This window comes from Amaranthus tricolor, chromosome 15, assembly GCF_026212465.1.
Source record: "Amaranthus tricolor cultivar Red isolate AtriRed21 chromosome 15, ASM2621246v1, whole genome shotgun sequence".
Classification (NCBI taxonomy): Eukaryota; Viridiplantae; Streptophyta; class Magnoliopsida; order Caryophyllales; family Amaranthaceae; genus Amaranthus; species Amaranthus tricolor.
In genome coordinates this window covers 18,621,360-18,646,359 of record NC_080061.1, presented here as the reverse complement: position 1 = coordinate 18,646,359, position 25,000 = coordinate 18,621,360, and the positions used below count along the sequence as shown (strand labels likewise).

Here is a 25,000-nt window from a genome sequence, read left to right as displayed (position 1 = left end):
CCGCTTAGAATAAGGAAACAGATTAAATTAGTCGAGAAGTGCGAAATCATGTGGATACAATCCGCATTGTGCATTTTGATCAATTGAATAGTTTCATTGTGAATTCCTATACGAAGCTTTTATAGATGTGTTTCCGGGTATTCCTTTATCATTTCGTCCAACAAGTGGAGCTCCTCTAATTCGATGAATTTTTCTAGAAGATTATTTTCTTGAATATCGTTCAAAAAAGTTTCTGATTGCTTAGTATTCCACCAATTAGTAACCCAAGATTCCAGACTTTTTTGAAATGATAAAGAGATCCACCAGGGTAAAAATACTATAGATATAAGATATAGAAAAGGAATAAATATTTTCTGTTTTTCCATTTTATTTTTCATCTATAAATTGTTAATGAATGGCTCCCTGGCCTCTAATTTCCAGATAAAGAACACGACGAGTAGAAATACCCTCTTTAATTTCTATTCTAATAGATTGGATATCCTTTATAAGATATCGGAAAAGGATGCGACGATTTTTTCCAGGGAATCCCCAACGAAAAATACATACTATTCCTTCTTTTTTATCGAAAAGATTACCACTACCTACATTCCACGAAATTGTACACCACAAATAAGAGCTAATAAAGAGGTTCGCGATCCTATAGAAAGACATCACAATTCCTTGTGGAAAAAAAAGAATTTGCTGGGTGGGAAATAAAGATAGCAAATTCCTACCAAGATAGTTGGAAATTCCAACCAATACGAATCCTAATGAACCTAAAAAAAGGATAAAGGCCCAAGAGAAATTACTTATTTTTCGAGATCCCGTTATAAGTTCTATCCATATACGTTCTGAGCGCCAATTCATACTAGATTTGGTTACATTTAATTTGAATTGAAAAATACCTCAAATGAATTGTACTTTCCTTACTCTATCTTGTTTCCATGGTAACTCTCATCAACTAGTCCTATTCTGATGTCGGATGTGTTTCACTTTCTATTTAAATATCCTACGTAAATATTTATTTATATTTTCCTTTTTAGTTAGATCAAAAAAATAACATGTACTCCTATGTCGTCATCTTTCCACATACATTTAAAGTAAGGGTTCTTTCGTTTATGTTCATAAGAAATCGCGTGGTATACCATTCCACTAAATAGATATCTATGTTATGATTCAAGTCTAAGTCTTGAAAAATGAGATTTGAACCCGAAAATCTAAACAATCTTATTTTTTTGAACATAAATAAATAAAGACGCCATTGCAATTGCCGGAAATACTAGGCCTACTAAAGGCACAAAAATAGAGGGAAAGTTCATAGTTATTACCTCGATTTACTATAATTGTATTGTAATTGTACCTGTTTGTTATATTTTTTTTTTGTTATTATGTTATTGGTATTATATTAATAAATTAATTAGAATTCTAATTCTATAAAATTAATATAATTAATATAGTATATTAAGAAGTACAAGGAATGTAGAACTACAAAAGAAATTCACTTTTTACATATAATATATGATAATCAACTTTACTTTAGTATTCGTCATCTTTTTTTTCTTTATTTTGCTTCTACTACAAGAAAATACACGATTTCTTATAAATTAAATTTACAAAGGATTCGTTATAGTTTGATCCAAGGGGTATTGTTAATGAAGATTCACAAAAAATATTGAAAGATCTAAAAAAGCTATTTTTGAAGTCTTTGTTTTTTTATTCAAATATTAGGATATCGCCAACGAAAAAACCCCATCCTTCATTTCTGGTTTTTCCTTTTATTCCGATAGATTCCAATAAAAAAATACTTTTTGACACAATAAAATAATTGACTTTAAACTTTAATCCGCGACTTTATTTTGATTCAAAGGAAAAAAAGCATGCAGTTGAAATAACTCACTTAGAACGCCTTTTAAAAGATTATGTGGTACGATTGGATCAAATAAACCTTTATGGAATAAAAATTCGGCTGCTTGTGACTAGACCTGGGAAAACGGTCGGTCGGTCGGGTTTTGGGTCGGATCAATTTCGGTCGGGTCATTTTCGGGTCGGGTCAGTTTCGGGTCGGGTCAGTTTCAGGTCGGATCACTCTGGGTTTCGGGTAGGTTCGGATTGACCCAACGGGTTACCATAAAACATTAGAATATCCAATCGACTAATTCAACATAAAAAAAAATCATTAAAATGTCTAAAAAAAATCATTAGAGAAATTATATGTACGATTTTCAAAAAATAGTTGGTATGTCAGGTTCATTTAAGTGCAAGAAAAATAGGGGAATTAATACTTATTTTGAAAGACTTGTAAGATACGCGCTTTATAAAAGTTATTTTGTTTATTATAATTGTAACGTTAGATAAAAATGACGTTAAAATTATCTTCACAATTTTCATGTTGGAAAGATATACAACTAACTAAGTACTTATTTCGTCTTATAAGATACGCGTTTTATAATTTAGGGTAGCGACATTCGTTTTTTGGAAAGCTCATTCAAACGTGCGAAACGTTCGTATAAATTATATTGATTTGCTTACTGAAATGTAGAAGAATTAAAAACTCATTTGACTGATTTAACAAGATACATGTATTCAATTAAGATGATTATAACGTCCTGTTTTTAAAGAAAAATAATTACGATGGCTAAAAAGACGTCAAATACGTGTTTTTTGAGATCTATTGATGAGTTTTAGGGTTCAAGTGATATACTCAATATGTTGAGATACTTTGAAAACTAAAATTTTATTTGAAATGAATTCTAACATTGAAATTACTCTAAAAATTGATATTAAATCGGTCAAAATGGGTCGGTTTTTGGTCGGGTCATTTTCGGTCGGGTAATTATCGGGTCGGTTATGTTTCGGATTAAGTCGCTTTCGGGTCGGTCGGGTTCGGTTTTTGTCGGGTCGGGTCCCGGGTTCATTTTCGGGTCGGATCAAATTTTCCCAGGTCTAATAAAGATTCACAAAAAATATTGAAAGATCTAAAAAAGCTATTTTTGAAGTCTTTGTTTTTTTATTCAAAAATTAGGATATCGCCAACGAAAAAACCCCATCCTTCATTTCTGGTTTTTCCTTTTATTCCGATAGATTCCAATAAAAAAAATACTTTTTGACACAATAAAATAATTGACTTTAAACTTTAATCCGCGACTTTATTTTGATTCAAAGGAAAAAAAGCATGCAGTTGAAATAACTCACTTAGAACGCCTTTTAAAAGATTACGTGGTACGATTGGATCAAATAAACCTTTATGGAATAAAAATTCGGCTGCTTGTGAACCTTCAGGTACTGTCTTATTCAATGTTTGTTCAATTACTCTTTTACCCGCAAATGCAATGTAGGCATTAGGTCGGCAATAATAATATCCCCCAACATGACAAAACTGGTTGTCACCCCACCAGTAGTAGGCGATGTAAGGATTGACACATAGAATAACTTTTTATTTGATTGATAATCATATAAAACAGACGATATTTTCGCCATTTGCATTAAGCTCAAGCTTCCTTCTTGCATGCGTGCCCCCCTGGAAGCACATACTATAATAAGGGGTAGGCTTTTATTGGCAGCATATTCAATCAATCGGGTGATTTTTTCCCCTACTACAGATCCCATACTACCTCCCATAAACTCAAAATCCATAACCCCAATTGCTATAGAAAGACCATTTATTTGACCTATACCTGTTTGAACAGCTTCAGTTAAACCTGTCTTTGTTTGATAAGAATCAATACGATCTTTATAAGCTTCCTCCTTTGAATAAAATTCAATAGGATCCATAGAGTCCATATCTTCATCCATAGGATTCCAAGTACCCGGATCAATCAGAAGTTCGATTCTATCTGGACTATTAATTTTCAAATGATATCCACATTGTTCACAAATACCCATTTTTGACTTAAGCAATTTCTTATAATTTAATGCATAACAATTTTCACATTGAACCCACAAATGTTTATATTTTTGAGTTACATCAAGATTATTAGAACTTTCTATTCTAGGTAAATTACTATCATTTGTGCTCGTTCTTTTACTGAAATTTTCACTCCTATTTCCACTTTCATTAAAAATGTAATTCAAAATGTAACTGTCACTGGAATTGTCACTACCACTTAGGATGGAACTCCCAATACTGATTTGAGAATGAAGATAACTGTCAATGCAATTATTAATGTGATTATTCCAACTATCTTTAGTATAATATCCGGAACGATCGTTATAAGTATCGTCACTCTTAGATTTCGAGTTCAGATAACTTGAAGTCCAATACTTCGAAAAAGAACTTTGTAGTTCACTCAGAAAAGAATGATCGTTATCAATCTCAAAAATTTGATTTTCAATATCAAAATATATGGAATAATTGTCCCCCCTACTATCTATAAGTAAAAAAGTATCATCAGAGATGAAATTCGGAATGTCCCTGACACGAAAGAAATTATCAATATTACTGCTGTAACTAGAATTGTCACCATTTCTCCAACTATGAATTCTTTTTTCTGTATCATTTAGACTCGGATCTTCCTTTATACTGGTATTTTCAATAGGACCAAGACTGTCCATTGATTTACTTAATCCACACTTATGTTCGAACCCTTTCTTAGACAACATCGAATTGAACCACCATTTTTTCATAGAGCTTTCTTGCCCCCTATTCGCATGAAAATAAAATAGATGAATAGTCATTCGATGAAAATCAATTTGAACATTTCTTGTCAGAATAAGCATCTAGATCCAATCACGCAGATTATTAACGAAAAATGAGTAAGTATTCTTAAGTATATTCTATTGAAAGAAGTAATTCTTTCTTGTACAAATCCGTGATATAACTTCGTTGTATATGAATATGATAGAACTTTTTTCTTTATCTTTAAAATTCGAAAAAATTCTAAAGAAAAAGAAAAAAGGCAGAATTTCCAAGGTCAGGTCAAATTTATATAAAAAAATAAAGAATATATCTTCTATTTTATGAAATGAAGAATTTTTTTTTCGTCGAATCCCGTCTAATATAAGACCGAATAAGTTTCTAATCTAATACGAAACGAAAAGGACAATATACAAGATAGGTAGAAGGAGTTCGTATACTTGACTTAATATCCACAGTCATAGCCCGAACCCACGGAATATGTATAAGATTCTACCAATTCTACCAATCCTAGGGATCCGTAGGATTAATTGTGGATCCAAGACAATAATAGAAAGTTTGAGTTGTTTAGTATTCAATTTTGAATTGAAGATCTTGCTTGTATATAAAAAGAAGTTTCTATAAATAGAGAGATATAAGATATATACAAAAATTGTATTCGGCTCAATCCTTTTTAGTAAAAGATTGGGCCGAGTTTAATTACAATTCAATTAAGAGACCGAACATTAATGACTTAGACTAAATTGTATCCATTGCCGGGAATTCAAATTTGATTTCCTTCCATACTTCACAAGCAGCAGCTAGTTCAGGACTCCATTTAGCAGCTTCACGAATAATTGTATTACCCTCGCGAGCAAGGTCACGTCCCTCATTACGAGCTTGTACACATGCTTCTAGAGCTACTCGATTCGCTACAGCACCCAGTGCATTCCCCCAAGGGTGTCCTAAAGTTCCTCCACCAAACTGTAGTACAGAATCATCCCCGAAGATTTCGGTTAGAGCAGGCATATGCCAAACGTGAATACCTCCTGAAGCAACAGGAAGAACACCAGGTGTGGAAACCCAAGATTGAGTGAAAAAGATACCGCGACTTCTGTCTTTTTCAGTATAATCATCACGTAGTAAATCAACAAAGCCTAAAGTAATATCTCTTTCCCCTTCAAGCTTACCTACTACGGTACCAGAATGAATATGGTCTCCACCAGACAGACGTAACGCTTTAGCTAGTACACGGAAGTGCATACCATGATTCTTCTATCTATCAATAACTGCGTGCATTGCACGGTGGATGTGAAGAAGTAGACCATTGTCTCGACAATACTGAGACAAGCTAGTATTTGCAGTGAATCCACCTGTTAAGTAGTCATGCATTACGATTGGAACTCCCAACTCTCTAGCAAATACAGCTCTTTTTATCATTTCTTCGCAAGTACCTGTGGTAGCATTCAAATAATGCCCTTTGATTTCACCTATTTCAGCTTGTGATTTATAAATAGCTTCGGCACAAAATAGGAAACGGTCTCTCCAATGCATGAACGGCTGGGAATTCACGTTTTCATCATCTTTGGTAAAATCAAGTCCACCACGAAGACATTCATAACATGCTCGACCATAGTTTTTAGCGGATAACCCCAATTTGGGTTTAATAGTGTATCCCAATAGGGGACGACCATACTTGTTCAATTTATCTCTTTCAACCTGGATACCGTGAGGCGGGCCTTGGAAAGTTTTGACATAAGCAACAGGGATTCGCAAATCTTCCAAACGTAGAGCACGCAAAAGCTTTGAACCCAAATACGTTACCCACAATGGAAGTAAACATGTTAGTAATAGAACCTTCTTCAAAAAGGTCTAAAGGATACGCTACATAACAAATATATTGATTTTCTTCTCCAGCAACGGGCTTGATGTTGTAGCATCGTCCTTTGTAACGATCAAGACTGGTAAGTTCGTCGGTCCATACACTTGTCCATGTACCAGTAGAAGATTCGGCAGCTACTGCAGCCCCCGCTTCTTCAGGTGGAACTCCAGGTTGAGGAGTTACTCGGAATGCTGCCAAGATATCAGTATCTAGGGTTTCATACTCAGGAGTATAATAAGTCAATCGGTAATCTTTAACACCATCTTTAAATCCAACACTTGCTTTAGTCTCTGTTTGTGGTGACATAAGTCCCTCCCTACAAATTCAATTTTAAATTTTTTACAACAAAGCAACAAGGTCTACTCGACATAAATTCGGCCTTAAGAAAACCTTTTACAAGAATCTTTCATAAATTTCTCAATTAATATTATCAACTAATCAAAATGGTTCGTTAATAGACCATGTATTTGATTCGCCAAATACATCATTATTGTATACTCTTTCATATATATGGCGCAACCCAACCGTAACAGTTGTTCTTTAGGTTTCTAATTTATTAATCCCTTTGTCCCCATTTAAGTGGAACGAATTAAATAATTCGAAATTTACCCTTGACAGGGGTATATGTTGTATATGTATATCCTAAATGTGAAAATATGCGGAATTCCATCATGAAAAGGCTAGACATAAATCTATATACTAAATACGAACTAGGTCCCAGTTCGATAGAAATAATGAATCATAAAAAAAATAGAGTTTAGAGTTCGGGTTCGATTTCTGTAGATAATATAGAAAGTATTGTCTAGAATGATAGGCAAATAAAAGACTTTCTCAGGATTTTTGGTCATCCATTTATTTGATATTTTGAAAATAGGTGGGTTGAATTTGATTCGTTTGGATGGTACCAACAAAATGGATTGCTAACTCCTATTTCTTATTTAATTAATCGATCAACTTGCTATCGGACATTTTTTTTTGGATTCGATAATTTTCATTTTCGCAAAAAATTTCGACATATTTTAACTATAATATTATGACAATCAATCCTACTACTTCTGGTTTTGGGGTTTCCACGTTTGAAAAAAAAACCTGGGGTGTATCGCTCAAATTATTGGTTCGGTCCTGGACGTAGCTTTTCCTCCAAGCAAGATGCCCAATATTTACAATGCTCTAGTAGTTAAGGGTCGAGATACTAGTGGTCAACCAATTAATGTGACTTGTGAGGTACAACAGTTATTAGGAAATAATCGAGTTAGGGTTGTAGCTATGAGTGCTACAGATGGTCTAACACGAGGAATGGAAGTTATTGACACAGGAGCTTCTTTAAGCGTTCCAGTCGGCGGCACGACTCTCGGACGAATTTTTAACGTGCTTGGGGAACCTGTTGATAATTTAGGTCCCGTAGACACCAGCACAACATCTCCTATTCATAGATCTGCGCCCGCCTTTACACAGTTAGATACAAAATTGTCTATTTTTGAAACCGGAATTAAAGTGGTAGATCTTTTAGCTCCTTATCGCCGTGGAGGAAAAATAGGACTGTTTGGGGGAGCAGGAGTAGGTAAAACAGTACTCATTATGGAATTGATCAACAACATTGCAAAAGCTCATGGGGGCGTATCCGTATTTGGCGGAGTAGGTGAACGTACTCGTGAAGGAAATGATCTTTACATGGAAATGAAAGAATTCGGAGTTATCAATGAACAAAATATTGCAGAGTCAAAAGTGGCTTTAGTCTATGGTCAAATGAATGAACCACCGGGGGCACGTATGAGAGTTGGGTTAACTGCCCTAACTATGGCGGAATATTTCCGAGATGTTAATGAGCAAGACGTACTTTTATTTATCGACAATATCTTCCGTTTCGTCCAAGCAGGATCTAAAGTATCTGCCTTATTGGGTAGAATGCCTTTCGTTTTGGGCTATCAACCTACTCTTAGTACCGAAATGGGCTCGTTACAGGAAAGAATTACTTCTACAGAAGAAGGGTCCATAACTTCGATTCAAGCAGTTTATGTACCTGCAGACGATTTGACCGACCCCGCTCCTGCCACGACATTTGCACATTTAGATGCTACTACCGTACTATCAAGAGGATTGGCGGCCAAAGGGATCTATCCAGCGGTGGATCCGTTAGATTCAACGTCAACTATGCTCCAACCTAGGATCGTTGGCGAGGAACATTATGAAACTGCGCAAAGAGTTAAGCAAACCTTACAACGTTACAAAGAACTTCAAGATATTATCGCTATCCTTGGATTGGACGAATTATCTGAAGAAGAATAGGAAAGAATAGGAAAGGTAATTTCACAATATTTTTATAATAATAATAATAATAATAATAATAATAATAATAATCATAACAATAATAATCATAATAATAATAATAATAATAATAATAATAATAATAATAATAATAATAATATTAATATTAATAATAATAATAATAATAATAATAATAATAATAATAATAATAAAATAATAATAATAATAATAATAATAATAATAATAATAATAATAATAATAATAATAATAATAATAATAATAATAATAATAATAATAATAATAATAATAATAATCATGATGATGATATACTATTACGACTAATAATAACTCATACGACTTATACGACTAAATAACTAATAAAGTACTAATAATGCACTAATACGACTAATAATAACTAATACAACTAATACGGCTGAATAACTAATAAAGCACTAATAATCCACTAATACGAGTAGTAATATACTTATACAACTAATAACATAATAATAATACAACTAATACGAGTAGTAATATACTAATACAACTAATAATATACTAATACAACTAATAATAATACTAATGCTACACTAATACGACTAATATTATGCTAATGCAACTAATGATAAACTAATACGAGTAATAGTACACTGATACGACTAAGAATGCAATCAGACGACTAATACGAGTAATAATATACTTATTGTATACTAGTACAACCAATATTATACTAATGATACACTAATATGACTAATACGGCTAAATAACTAATAAATTATTAATAATCCACTAATACGAGTAGTAATATACTTATACAACTAATAACATAATAATAATACAGTAATACAACTAATACGAGTGATAATATATTAATACAACTAATAATATACTAATACAACTAATAATAATACTAATACTACACTAATACGACTAATATTATACTAATACAAACAATAATAAACTAATACGAGTAATAATACACTGATACGACTAAGAATACACTAATACAGCTAATATTATACTAATCATACACTTATACAACTAATAATGCACTAATACAACTAATAATAATAATAATAATAATAATAATAATAATAATAATAATAATAATAATAATAAATATGACTAATTAAACTAATAATAAACTAATATGAGTAATAAACGACTAATAAAGCACTAGCATGACTAATTACATACTAATAATATATTAGTACTACACTAATACGACTTTTTTTTTTGAGTAAATACTAATAAGACTAATAATGCAGTATTACGACTAATACGACTAAATAACCAATAAAGTACTAATAATTCACTAATACGAGTAGTAATATACTTATACAACTAATAATATAATAAATATACACAAATACGACTAATACGAGTAATAATATATTAATACAAGTAATAATATACTAATACAACTAATAAAAATACTAATACTACACTAATACGAATAATATTAAACTAATACAACTAATAATAATAATAATAATAATAATAATAATAATAATAATAATAATAATAATAACAATAATAATAACAATAATAATAATAATAATAATAATAATAATAATAATAATAATAATAATAAAACATTAAAAGGTAGGAGTGTTATATCATAACTTATAAGTTCAATGACAAAGCTTAAAATGTTACTAATCAACAGATGGCCTATTGGTTGGAATGTATATGTAATATCCATGAGATTATAGATTTGATCCTTCCCTAAGACATTTGTGTGTAAAGCTGATTGTTGTGGTGTTGGTTGCCATTTGGGTGAGATGTGGGTGCCACATTCTTTCATCCTTTTTTTTTCTGACCAACTTGGTGGTTGGAAAAGTGGTCGGGAATTTTTAAAAAAACCTTTCTCTTGTGTTTTCCAACTTGGGATATATTCTGAAATAGTGTTTTTCGACTAATTACCAACTATTTATTTCCTAATATTTTCTGACTAACTTGGTAGTCAGAATTTCCGACTAACCAGAAATTCCGACTGTTTTCCTACTAAAATGAAATTCCGACCATTCTAAACCGACTATCCCAAAATAGTCGGAAATCAATCGGTATAGCTCTATACCGACTAATTTTCGAGTTTTTTGAGTGGTCGGAATTGTGTCTTTTTTTTGTAATGTTACTAAAGCAAAACACGCCAACATCATTACCATTTAATATTGCTTACGTGTCACAACCTCAACAAAAATTTTCCCCTCAAATATATAATAGTTTTATGTCTAAAATTTATATCTCTTTATTACTTTCTAAGTATTATCATCCATATTGATTGATTTATACTTTTTAAGTCATGAGTATTATTTAATGTATTAAAAAAACCATATATTTTATTTTGATTTTTTCAATTATTTATAAAATCTTATTAATTTTATTTATTAAATGAGTATTATTTAAGTGTATTGCATATTTTAAGTTGGTTAAAAGATAATATACTTTTATGAGGATTGAGGATTTTTTTTGTTTATACTATTGAAATTGGTTACTCAAATTCAATGCATAAGTCTAATAGGAGTATAATTTAGGTTGTGACTCTCTTTATGCAAGTTACCTAAATTTTTCATGACAAATGAATTATTTTTTTTAACTTTTATAAAATTTACATAAATATTTATGTTAAATCTATAACTAAATTTTCACAATTATCTACGCTCACAATGCAAAATATGATACAAATCAAACAATATATATAATGTATACAACCATTTAAACTGAAATGAGATATAACTATAATGTAAAATTTATTTCTTAAAATTTTGATTTCTTAAATAATACAAATATATCATTAAATTTAATAAAGTTGTGCCTGCACGGACACCATCTAATATAACAATAAAAAAAAAACAAGAACAAAAGTCTCAAACCGAATTTGCTTTTTTAATTAACAATTCGTTTGAAATGGCTTGGTAATAGAACAAACCATTATTTATTTTTTTCAATTCAAGAATGGTGGATCAACGTGACAATATCCAACTGGCGCTATTTTTAGTATAGCAAAAAGTAGGAAACTTAATGGGCTAAATTAATTCGAACACTAAATTCAGCGTCCTGAAAAGCCAAGTTGATGGCACAACAAATGTATCAGAGCTGTCAACTTTCTTCATCCGATGAACAGTAAACACATCTTAAAACATACACGATTGAAAATGCAATGCCAATGGTTTTTAAATATCATCCAGAATATCATTATCAACAGAAAGATAAGGTTAACTTTTGAGGAGCCTGTTTAGTATCACTATTAACGGTCGCCTGTTTATGAATACCAAACAAAACCCCAAAATAGATTGTTCATTGTAAGACCTTTAACCTTAAGTACAATAAACGCAAACAAATTACATTAGCTTCTACCTATAGACGTAACTTTAAACAGAATCACAAGCAGCAATGTTAATTTGTCAGGCTCATTCGCGCACTCGCAAAAAAGCACACACACCAACAGTCAAAGAAATGCAACTCAAGATTTCAAATGAAAAGTTCACTTATTTATTATGAAAGGGAAAATTAAAAGTAGAGAAATCGACATTGAAACCTACAAAATGAAGGTGTTGAAAAGAGAAGCAAAGGATGAAAGGCCATTCATAAATTTAATTTAATTTTGTATCATTTACTTACAATTCTCTACCTATTGAATATATATATATATATATATATATATATATATATATATATATATATATATATATATATATATATATATATATATATTTACTAATAGTTAGACAACGGCTTGAATTCCAGCCAGAGGTTAACATCTCAAGGGGTGTATACTATCATTTAGCACACTCATTTACACTATATTTGGATAGCAAATTAGAAGAGAAAAGAAAAGGGAAAGGAAAGAAGTAAAAGAAACAGGGCGGTTTAAGGAGGGAGAGTGCTTCTTGTTTGTTTTGAAGGGAAGGGAAGAGAAGAGAAAAGAAAATGATTGGTTTCCCTTCAAATCTTTCCACTCTAGGAGAGATTGTATTCTTAACAAAGTTTGTCCATATTTTTCCTTCAAACCCCTCCCTTCCAAACCTTTACCCTCCATTTTTGTCATCCAAACAATGCATCCTTCATCCTTTCAATTCCTTCCCCTTGCTTTTCTCTATCCAAACATAATGTTAACGTTAAAAAAAAGTTGTAGAAAAGAGGATTTTATGTACAATGGCAACAAAATTTTTATGCACCCATTACCTGCACGAACAGAAGTGTTTTCAGAGTATTCAGTCAAAACTAATAGCAAACCACCCGTTGATACTGCTTCAACTATAGTCTAGAGAGCTGAAAGGCCTGGCGTCACTCAGGTAAAGAAAAAGGTTCACACTCCTATGAGTCAGCTCATAGCACGTTAGAGGACTTCTGTATCTACAAATTCCAGTCTTCAGGATAATAAACCAGATTTTCTCCACTGTCGCCAGTTTGGCGTAAAAATCCCATGTTAAAGGAGAGCCCTACAAATCAAAAAGGTTTCACCCACTCAATCAAAGATCACTCACTATTGGGTTCCCTGTATGAACTTTTAACTGCCTCCGCAGTCATGATAGCAGACACTGCCTTGTGCAATGCCAGATCTGCTCTACATAGCATTCGTTGGGAATTCTCTCTCTTCATTTTGGCAATAATGGCAGCATGTCGAGCAGCACTAGATGCATCACGCAACCTAAACTCATCAACTTCAGAAGGATCCAGCTGCTCAAACTTGTGTCTTTGAAACTCATCTCGCTGATTATGCAGACTGGGCCACTCGGGGGAACTCCATAAATGAACTGAACCTCGTTTGCCTAAAGGTCTCCGATTGTATGAAACAATAGGTGAATGACCATTGGATGGTATGAAGAACTTTTTCGGCTTATTTTTATAAAGTTTCGGGTAGTCATTCCTCTCGTAGCCATCACTAATCAAAGAAAGGTACCCCACAGAACCGGAATCCCTGAGAGAGAACAACCTAGTTGAGGCCTTAAGGACCAGAGAGGAATCAGACATCCCTTGATTATAGGCAGCATAGCTAAATCTGTCATCTGCTAATGCAAACCTGTTTAATCTTCGTCCAACTGGAATTTTTAAAATGAAATACATCAGTTTCAAAGCCAATATTGAAAATCTAATCTAATTAATAAATAGAAAACAGATCAGTTTCAAAGCCAAAATTGAAAATCTAATTTAATCAACAAAAAGAAAACAGGTTAGTGATACCTAGAGAATGGAAAGTATCTGCATCTCCATTGCTCAGTGCACCAACTGGAAGTTTCTTTTGTGACCTCTGTTTTGACCCTCTATTTGACATATCCATTCCTCGCGGTTTCAAACAGAATGCAAACATCGGAGGTTTTTCAATTTTTAAGGGCTTATCCTGGCATCCACCGGAAAGGAGCATGTTGCTCTTTGCCATCACCGTCTCCCATTCTTTTACTTGCTGCTTATATCTTTCCCAGAGGGGAGGCTGCTTGAAAGAAAAGCAACTTTAATCATTGTTCGAAGCAGGATATATATTAATCTACAGTTTAACTGTCAAGCACTGCAAAGTAAGCAATCTAGATATATAACATTACTAAGAACAAAGATTGAGGCATCTGATTATTGCTCTCTTTTCAGCCCTTCACCAAAAATTTGTCATTGAGATGTGATTTTATGATTTCAAAGACAGCTTATAACAGTCAAACACCGCTACTGCTCAAACATTTTCCTAAATCCATATATGCAGAAGGTTCCATCAGACAGAATCACAGAACAATGACCAGAGCCCTAATACTACACATACATTTGAGATTAGATTTTCACATCATTGCATCATTCATTCCTGCACTATCTAGAGCCCTAATCCTCATCCAAGATGCTCCTCACAAGTACTGCGTACAATCATATGCAGCTTAATTTCTTTTTCTAGATAAAAGGCAGAATTTCATGTTCAAAAACAACAATACTAAGTAAACCAAAATCTTGCAGGTTAGCGAGTAAAAATGGAAATGATAGCTGCTTTAATCTTCAAGAGACTATCAAGAAAAATCAGCACTCCATTTGTTTTCTATGTTAGATGGATTCCAGCATTTCTTTAGTTAAGGAACTCAAAACATTAGCTATTTTATGTCAAACCTGCTTTCTTAAAACTCCTATTCTTGGCCAAAAACCTATAAAAAAGAGCACAAGGTCGCAAATTATTGCAGCACACAGCCATCAATACCCCCAAGTCAAAAGCTCATTATTTTGCGGACATATAAACACGACACATGAGGTAATAATCAACAGATATTACTCTGCATAGTTCAACAAAGTTGACGCACCCATATATCATCATGACTAGACCTGGGAAAATTTGATCCGACCCGAAAATGAACCCGGACCCGACCCGACAAAACCCGAACCCGACCGACCCGAAAGCGACTTAATCCGAAACATGACCGACCTGATAATTACCCGACCGAAAATGACCCGACCGGAAACCGACCCGTTTTGACAGATTTAATATCAATTTTTAGAGTAATTTCAATGTTAGAATTCATTTCAAATAAAATTTTAGTTTTTAAAGTATCTCAACATATTGAGTATATCACTTGAACCCTAAAACTCATCAATAGATCTCAAAAAACACGTATTTAACGTCTTTTTAGCCATCGTAATTATTTTTCTTTAAAAACAGGACGTTATAATCATCTTAATTGAATACATGTATCTTGTTAAATCAGTCAAATGAGTTTTTAATTCTTCTACATTTCAGTAAGCAAATCAATATAATTTATACGAACGTTTCGCACGTTTGAATGAGCTTTTCAAAAAACGAATGTCGCTACCCTAAATTATAAAACGCGTATCTTATAAGACGAAATAAGTACTTAGTTAGTTGTATATCTTTCCAACATGAAAATTGTGAAGATAATTTTAACGTCATTTTTATCTAACGTTACAATTATAATAAACAAAATAACTTTTATAAAGCGCGTATCTTACAAGTCTTTCAAAATAAGTATTAATTCCCCTATTTTTCTTGCACTTAAATGAACCTGACATACCAACTATTTTTTGAAAATCGTACATATAATTTCTCTAATGATTTTTTTTAGACATTTTAATGATTTTTTTTTATGTTGAATTAGTCGATTGGATATTCTAATGTTTTATGGTAACCCGTTGGGTCAATCCGAACCTACCCGAAACCCAGAGTGATCCGACCTGAAACTGACCCGACCCGAAACTGACCCGACCCGAAAATGACCCGACCGAAATTGATCCGACCCAAAACCCGACCGACCGACCGTTTTCCCAGGTCTAATCATGACCAAGAACACGGATATGAAAAATAAATAAAAGGCAACTGGAATTATTAGGTCAACGGTCAACCTTACAAAACTCAGCTTTTACTAATTATACGTGCAAGTAAATAAAGAGGCCAGTTAGCTGGGAAAAAAAAAAAAAAAAAAAAAAAAAAAAAAAAAAAAAAGCCAAGTGGAAGATACCTGTAGATGCCGGACTAAAGGTATTCCCTTCCTGTGTCGTTTCTCCCTCCAGTGCTCATAAATGACTTGAATTGCTTCCAATGGTGCAACCTTAGCCAAGGCTTCCACTAATTCATCCAAAGTGAAATGATCACATTGTTTAGCATAAGCAAATTTCTCAAGCACGTCAATTGTCTTCTCAAACATTTCATCAGACACATCCCCAAAGCTCCCTTCTTTAAAATTTGCGCCACTGTGTTTTATGATACACCGCTCATCATCACTGTCCATGTCATACAAGACACGGGAAGGATCCATAGCAATGTCAACATCATTTTCCATCTGCTGATAGTATCTTAGAGGCCTTTCATATGGTACTTCAGGAATATTGTCGTCACTTTCTACAACCTCGCGAACACCGGGAATGGGAATATTTTTCACTAATGCAGCACGAAAATTCCTGTTATAACATTCTTCATGCATCTCCTTAAACACTGTCCACTGAGAGCGATCTGGAAACTCTAGAATCCAATCTTTTCCACCTTTCCACATCATAGCATGAGTATACCGGTTTGTTGTTCCAGATTGCACAAACTGATACGCTTTGTAAGAATACCTGATGCCCCCGGAAATCTTTATCGCAAGCCTCCATTCATTGCTGTCAAAAAGCTCTAGTACAACCTTTGCCCCACATTCTCGCCACCCTCGATCCCCTACATTAACCAAAAGGTTTCCTTCACAAGACAGCAATTCCAAATTTCTTTGAGAAGGTCCCATAATGTCGGATGTATTCTTCTCATTAGCTCTTCTGATGCGTTTACGAGAAAAACTTTTTGATTGGTAGAACTTGTTCTTAGGGCTATAGTCTTCTCTTACATAAAGAAGAGAATATGAAACTGGAGTTCTTGGCTTCTTAGGTCCATCGCCAAAGCCACTGTGAAGAAAGCCTTGTTGCCCATCAACCCAACCTGGAGAGAGAGTTGCAGAGGCTGAAGAGTGAGAATTGCCAACTCCAGTCCTACCCCACGTACTTTGAGAAGCAGCAGAGCTTGGCTTGTACACTCCATCATAGTCATTCAATTCCGAATCAATAATGTGTCTGGTAACCCTTTCAATAGGAACATATGACTGCATCTCAATGGTTAAACCCTTCAGATGACCACATTTTCTATTGTCATTGACTTTAAAAAGGTTATCAGAATCTAAAGGCTGTGCTGATAAATGACTGTCACCTTCAGTTAGCCGAGCTTTCCCTTTCTCCACAGGAAGCACAACAGGTGAACTGCACCCCACAGGAAGTGAAGATGACATAGTAGCTTTATAATCCGGATGATCCATAAAACATACAGGATCTTGCTCCCTAAAGCTTGGCGAAGGATTATTCTGTTCAATTAGCAGCATCAAGTGCAAACTAAGAAAGAATGTAGGTGATAGTAAGGAGGAAGGGTATATCATATATAGCAATAAATATATTGACAAATGCTAGTAGAGTGACTCCTGCTTAGAAGGAGCACATAGCAGTAATTGCGAAAAAAAGTTAAACAGGTAAGCTTGTCATAAATAAGCTAACTCCCTTTGTTCTTTTTGATGCTCCCATTTTTCATTTTAGGCAGTTCCTTTTTTATTCCCCTAAATAATTGTCTACTTCTATCATTTTTGGACATAATGAGTAATCACCCTAAAGGCCTAAATTTAATTTTTTAATGCTTATAGTATCCATATTTTCCACTAACTTTATTTTAACATATTTTAATGTTTGTGGTTCCCATATATTTTCCACTTACTATATTTTATTTATTTTTTAATGCTTATGGTCCCTACTTTTCTCCATTAACTTTATTATTCAACAAAATATATTTACTATCTAAAAGATTCAACTATTCTTAATTCCCGTGAACATTTTTTATGGAAACATCATATAGAAACATTATATGGAGTACTTGATAAAAACTGCAAATTAGTAGACAGAAAAGACCATCGACAAGCTGCAAAGACCAGCAATCGACTATATTAATATGTTGGAAATTCATCATCAATGCAGTTCACTTCTTTGATGATTAGTAGATTTCTTTTTGTTTCTTCTCAATAAACTGATACGAAATGATTAATACAGCAGCTCAAAATTAAAAAACAAAACCAAATTTTAATGAGTCCATGATTTGATGAAAAATGATATGAAGAAAGGAGAGGGCAGTAAAACTACGGCTCCAGGGATGTGGCTATCATTCATTTTGAAAATTTCAAGGCGAAGAAAAAGAGGTTATTGTTTATTGGCAATGGTTTTGCAAAAGGTCATTAACTTTACTAAATAACAATAGGCCAAAAGTACAAAACAGAAGTACATATTGAATTGAATGACCCAACACCCGCAACTCTAGTTAATTCAGAGAAAACTACTTCCAAAAAACAAGAGTTGTTACCAGGACTGGAACCTTGCCCTAAACAACCCATCATAATACTACAAAACAAAAACAAGTAGACTTTTTAAATTGTAAAAGTCCTTCTGTAAACTTCTACTTTACACTTCCATTTTAATTTAGCCTTCTTTCCTCTCTCAAGCTACTATCTACATCAAATGTTACACGAAATTCAATCCAATACGAGAAACTAATGGAAAACGAGAAACATTAATTTGGTGTTTCAACTTAGGAAACAAAATTTATTCCAATAGTGGGTACGTGTAGTTGAAATAAATCAACATTCTTTGTATAAGATACTTGTTTCAAATTTCTTTTAAACTTGATTGTCTAAATACAATATTTTGTGTTACTAGGCAACATTTACACATTTTGCGCTTCAAAATGGCGTACATATGGACTATCCCCAACATGGTAAAAATAAAGTCCCATCATATCATATCGGCTATGTTGTAAAGGATTACATATTTATAAAACCTATATTACCGTGTTGTTAAGGGGTAAAGAAAAACCGAATTTTAGGTCGGTCCAAGGATGTCTCATATTTTTGGCTGATATTTGGTGGTGTGACAGCCGCATCATCGTGTCATTACCACAATCGTAACTGTTAATGCATTTTTGCACTATGTTCCCCAATACAAAACTGCTCAAATTTGACCAAAATTCAAACATGATCCAACCTAACCGAAAATCACTTGCACAAAAAATTGAATTTAGATCCTAAAAAATCCGAAAATGACCTAAACCAAACATACAATGGACGCCTCTAAATCCCATGGTGTATGTAAATGTAATACCCACTTTCAGATTATTAAGTACCTTCTGAAACAGCATAAATGTCCTTCACAACTCATGTTTCGTTAGATGACTTTCAAAGGTGGACCACATATTCTAGGAGGACATCCTAATCTAGTAAATATGTTTCTCTAAATACATATGCACATATTTTAATTTAAAGAATTTCTAATACAAATAGAACAAAGAAAGGGTTCACAGCAGCCATTGTTGAGCACCACAAAAAAGGCTCAGGATGACATGAGTAGTTGTGATATTAGAAAACATTAACCCTTTTACAACAGCAAGACCATTTCTCTGATTTTGTTGCTCAGTCCCCACCCTCAACTGCGCCCCACACCATGGAATAAAAATACGATTATTTTTTTACAAAATGGGCGTTTTATAATAGCGTTTTAGCTTAACATTATGCGAAACCCCATTACATAACTTGTGATTAAAAATCATGGTGTACCAGATTGCTAATTAGCCATTATAGTCTTTTTAAAAATGTTTTAGGTTCTAAAAGGTCTATTATAAGCTTTAATTTATAGAAATATGTGCTCTAGAAAACTTGAATTGCAATGATAAAATGGATATTTTCAAGTTAACAATTCACATCGCAACAACATCCGCGATTTATTTTATTCCCCACCCCAGCCTTTCACAACCACCACCACCCCCAAAAAAAGTAACAACGTGGTATAAAAAAGTAAAAAATATTCAAATACTGAAAAAGAACTAGTCAGAATAAATAACATATCAATTGAAATGGAGAGTATATATTAAACAGGAGGAAGTATCAAAAGTATCCTTACAATTAATGAAGAGGGCTTCCAGCTACTATTGCTCAGTGTAAACAGATTACAACCAGTTTGAAGAGCCTTAATGTTGTCAGAAGTGCAATCAGATGGTGGCAGTTGCTTAATGAGCATGCAGCGCTTCATCAGCTTTCTGTCTAGGTATAACCACGTGGAATCTTTCACCTCCGAAAAGTTATAAAATGTGAATTCAAGCTGCTTTGCAAGACAATGTAAGCCAGAAAACCGAAACCTGATCGAGGTCACGGGTAGCTGCTGATCATCATGCAGTTCTTTATGCTGAGACTGACAGAATACAGCCAGAACCAAGAAAACAAAAGAGACTATCTGCTTCATGCATCCTTCAAACAACAGAAACCGCAAACCAGTGACATTGTCAACAAACAGTATCTCCAGATGAACGGTAGGCCATGCGGAGATCAAAGTACCATGTTGCAGCATGAACATGTGTTGTGGCCAGCCAACTATAATGCTATTAACAACAGGAAATTGGAAGCTCCAATCAAACTTAAACACATTCAAACTTATGACTGGAATAACCAGTTTCAAACACCCAGAAGAGTCAACCTCCCAAATGACCTCATTATTACTCAATTTTTTGGCAGGGTTATCACATTCACCAATCCAGAATAACCTGTCATTTGCAAGGGCTATGGAATCAAAAGAGTAGCGTTCATTTCCCCATGCATCCTGCTTTTCTGACACTTGGCACAAGTTCCCTTCAAAAACACTTGATGGTGGTTCTTTTCTCCTGTGAAAACGCCTCCTAAAATAAACTATTAGAGCTCTATCGTTATTAGAAAGAAAGTTGTCTGTGATCAGCTTCCTCTCCTTACCAGATATATTAGGCAAGGCAGAAACACCAGAGTCATCAACATTGCGCCCAGAAGGACCTGCTACTGAGGTTTCCGCTGGCTCAATTTTCACTCCAGAAAAGGAAGATGATTGAGATTTATCCAGTGTTCTCTTTTTCTTCTTTGCTCCGGAATGTGGTGATTTGCGATGGTTAGACCGTGCCAACCATAAACTAATAGGCTCAGACTCCATACAGCTCCCATTTATCTCCTCCATTTCAGCAGCTTCATCATATTTCGACTTTCTTAAATGAGCTTTTGACTTTTTCTTCCGATCCTTTCCAGGAACCTCACTAGGTAACAATAAAAGCTTGAACATCTCATTTTGAAGGTCAATCCATTCTTCATCACGATCATCATATTTGATATGATGAAGTTTCTTCTTTGCATCATAGTCAATGACATGACCAAAATACCATCTCTGGTCTAATGGCCAGAAAACCTTGATCCTTCGGTTCAATACCCAAAAAGAATCAAATCCCCCTGATACAACCTCATGAAATTGCGGTTGATTTCTTGAAAGCCCTTTGATTTTCTGCTGATCCCTTGCTAGTAGAGCTCTTGCTTCAGAATCACTGAAAGCAATAATGGACTCTTCTATAGAACTCGGATGTTCAGGGACCAAAATCCTATCAGAAGAGATCAACGCTGACAGCTCATTTGGAGATTGCAACTTAGAGTTCCTGCCTACAGAAGAAAAACCCGTGCAGCTTGGATCAAAGCGAGAAGAAAGCATCCTCGCTGCATTTTCCTCGAGATTCTCGTCATCATCCTGGAAATCATCACAAATCCTACTCGACTCATACAACGACTGCTTAGCTTTAACAGGCAACACAGGACTTTTGGTTCTCGTTTCTTTTTTTTTCAGAACGTTACTTCGAGCTTTTTTTGCCACTGAATCACCATTATGTAGAGAAGAATGAGAACCATCTCTCTTCAAATGCCGATGCAAGTCTGAAATATCAGTGTTACTTCTTTTATGATCATGAGAATGCTTTCTTCTTTTCCCATTTGCTATAACACCACCATTTGAAGTAATCTCATATTTACCATTGTCATCCAATTTTCTGCTACTAATGTCATTTCTCACTAAGCTACCACCTACATTGGCATTCAGTTTGCCTCCATTTACCAGACTTACTTTACCACTCAATGTTCCTTCCTGCTTCAACGAAAGATCAATCTCAGCCTTCTTTCTCCTGACCAAATCTCGAGGACGCTTAAGCACATTAACATTACCGTTCAAAGCGAGAGAAATTCCACCTAAACAACCACCAGTACCATCCAATCTCACATCCTCCAGTAACTCTACCTTCCCCAATTCATTTGAAACTGAATTCAACCGACCCTTACATACTTCACCATCACTCCTCTTCCCTCTCGTTGAAAAACTACTCAACAAAACATCCTTTTTACTCTTCTTCCTACTCGTTTTGATCATCAGTATTAAATTTTCTTTGCAAAGTACTGCAACTTCTCCTATCACTACGACTACCAGAACTGCGCTTATTAACAGCCAAAAGTCTCGAGATCAAAATTTTATGCTCATTTACGCTTTGCAAATCCAATGAGGTACATTTCTCATCATTTTCAGTACAATAGCACTTATCTTCTGTATCTTCCATTAACGTGAAGTCAATCAACTAAAGATAACCCTAGTTCCCCAACCTACATGCTTACCATTCACATCTGTAACAAAAGAACAGATCTGACACCAAAAAAATACCTCAATTAAAAACACAATCCTAACAAAATCAAAGGTAAATAATCTCAAAACATTTCAAATTCAATAAACACGCACTACCTTTTAAATCTCATAAATAAATAAATAAATTCATAGAAAAAAATTCGACGTAAATTAAAACAGCATGCAAAAAAATGACAAGAAAAAAATTTCACAAAATTAAAAGCCATTTTATCAACGTACCTTACACAACATTTCACTCCTCATAAATCAACATCGTAGGTAACATATTAGAGCATAAGTTTTTTCCAACTCTTTCCCTGATCTGATTCAACGAATTTATATACTAATCAGAGACTTTTCCGGTTTTCCGTATAGCTAGGGTTTCGTTTTCCCGTCACAGAAGAGAAAAAGGCGAGTTAACTGGTATAGCCGTATAGAATTGAAAAAAAAAATGTCAAAAAATATTTAGAAAATTACCCAAAATAATTTAAAATTTGATTTATTTTTATAAGATAATTTCAATTTTTAATTAACTGAAATTTCATGAAACACCAGTATTTTTATACAGTATTTTTCTTGGTATCATCTAGTTATCAATTTGACAATTTCCTTATAATATACCATTTTAACGTTTTCACCGTTATTAACTATTGGTTATTATCTTTATAATTTGTCTTAAACCATTTTTTATGCTCTCAGAAGCTTAATTCACCAATTTGACATTTAATTCATCAACGCTCTCAAATGTTGTAACAATTTTGTTTTCATTCAAAATGACTAAAGGTGAATCAAACGTTATGAAAACAAAATTGTTACAACATTTCGAGAGCGTATTTGAGAGCATAAAAATGGTTTAGGACAAATTATAAAGATAACAACCGACATTTAATAAGGGTAGAAACGTCAAAAGGGTGATTTAAACGGAAATTGACAAGAATTTAACGAAAAATGCTACGGCAATTAGATATTGCATAAACTGGATGCTACCATGTGGAAAAATCTCACAAAAGTGCTACCACTAGCGTTTCATGAAAGTTCGATGTTACCATGTGAAATTTTGCTTTAATTAATCATTAATAATCTCAATTTTAATGCCATTAGTTGTGAGAGACAGACAAACTACAACGGAATACTTGAAACTTTATTCACGTGAAGTAAGCTAATATATACAAGAGCAAGAAGAAGTTTGTTATAACACCCTAACAAACTCTTAAGAAAACAAGAAACAAACTATTTAAAAAAAAGCAAGAGCAACATTTATTCAAGTTGGTTTAACATCCCCCCTCAAAATGGGCTTGGTAGTATAAGAAGGTCAATTTTGCTAACAAATTTCTAAAACGTTTGTCGAAGAAGAGGCTTTATGAGTAATCAGCAACTTGATCATGTGTGGAGATGAAGAAAACACGGGAGGAACCAGCTTGGACACTTTCATGAACAAAATGATAATCAAGGCCCAAGTGTTTCATCTTGGAATGCAAAGCAGGATTAGCACTGACATAAGGAGCTCCCAAATTATCACTATAAATCACTAGTTTGGAGTACAACTTGAGAGTTAATTCAGAGAATAAATTTTGTAACCAAAGAATTTCAGCTGTGGTGGAAGTTACGGCCCGATATTCTGCTTTAGTTGAAGACCGAGCTCTATTGCGTTGCATACTAGAGGACCATGATATAGGATTGGAACCAAGATGGTACACAATATAGACAAAGTGGAAATGTAGTCATCTCTGTTCCTAGCCCAATCCGCATAAGAAAAAGTATGAAGACACAGTGGCGACGAATTGCGAAGGACCAAACCGAAGTTGATGGTGCCAACAAGATATCAAAGAAGGCGCATCAATGCATTCCAGTGATCTTCAGTGGGAGATTGCATATATCGGGCTAATTTGTTTACAGAAAAAGCCACGTTTGGATATGTTAAGCCAAGGTATTGTAAACTACCTATTAGAGCATGATATTCAGTTGGATAGGAGTAAGGAGCACCTGCTTTGGTAAGTGGTGGGTCAACTGCGAGCGGTGTGGCTATAGACTTAGCATCTACCATTTTACTTTTGATGAGAATGTCAAGAATGTACTAGTATTGATTGAGAATTAATCCTTTAGGAGTATGCTGAACCTCAATATATACCTAAGAAGTAGGATAGAACACCAAGATCTTTCAAGGAGAATTGAGTTGGTAATTTGGTGATGAACTTTTCTAGGTGCATCATCACTAGCAGTAATAACTATACCATTCACATAATGTAAAAGTCCGGGTTAAAGTAAACTGGATATTCACATTTAAATATGAA

General features: G+C 33.8%; 1 protein-coding gene and 4 pseudogenes across 2 annotated transcripts; 1 reads left to right on the top strand and 4 right to left on the bottom strand.

The window, feature by feature from the left end:
* Positions 1-1,470, bottom strand: part of LOC130801121 (uncharacterized) — an 8,275-nt pseudogene extending 6,805 nt beyond the window's left edge.
* Positions 1,471-2,929: 1,459 nt separating this feature from the next.
* LOC130801179 (acetyl-coenzyme A carboxylase carboxyl transferase subunit beta, chloroplastic-like) lies at positions 2,930-4,989 on the bottom strand (annotated as a pseudogene).
* A 285-nt stretch (positions 4,990-5,274) lies between these two features.
* Positions 5,275-6,936, bottom strand: LOC130801180 (ribulose bisphosphate carboxylase large chain-like; annotated as a pseudogene).
* A 190-nt stretch (positions 6,937-7,126) lies between these two features.
* On the top strand, positions 7,127-8,759 carry LOC130801181 (ATP synthase subunit beta, chloroplastic-like; annotated as a pseudogene).
* A 3,704-nt stretch (positions 8,760-12,463) lies between these two features.
* On the bottom strand, positions 12,464-23,148 carry LOC130801178 (uncharacterized). Of its 2 annotated transcripts, XR_009039526.1 has the most exons (6): positions 22,950-23,148; positions 20,166-22,730; positions 16,178-17,539; positions 13,923-14,169; positions 12,924-13,780; positions 12,464-12,834 (listed from the first exon to the last, which is right to left on the bottom strand). XR_009039526.1 is itself a non-coding variant. In XM_057664961.1 (5 exons), the coding sequence occupies exons 2-5, from the start codon at positions 22,461-22,463 to the stop codon at positions 13,218-13,220; spliced, it is 4,470 nt and encodes a 1,489-aa protein (XP_057520944.1). In that variant the 5' UTR covers positions 22,464-22,730; positions 22,950-23,148; the 3' UTR covers positions 12,883-13,217. The 2 variants fall into 2 exon arrangements, 1 of the variants encoding a protein (XP_057520944.1); XM_057664961.1 differs by lacking the exon at positions 12,464-12,834 and having other exon boundaries at positions 12,883-13,780.
* Positions 23,149-25,000: the final 1,852 nt, after the last annotated feature.

Coding starts and splice junctions, on each gene's coding strand:
- LOC130801178 (XM_057664961.1), bottom strand. CDS start 22,463: ATGATCAAAACGAGTAGGAAGAAGAGTAAAAAGGATGTTTTGTTGAGT. Junction 14,170..16,177: donor CTTTAGTCCGGCATCTACAG/GTATCTTCCACT, acceptor TCTTTCAAGCAG/CCTCCCCTCTGGGAAAGATA. Junction 13,781..13,922: donor AGATACTTTCCATTCTCTAG/GTATCACTAACC, acceptor TAAAAATTCCAG/TTGGACGAAGATTAAACAGG.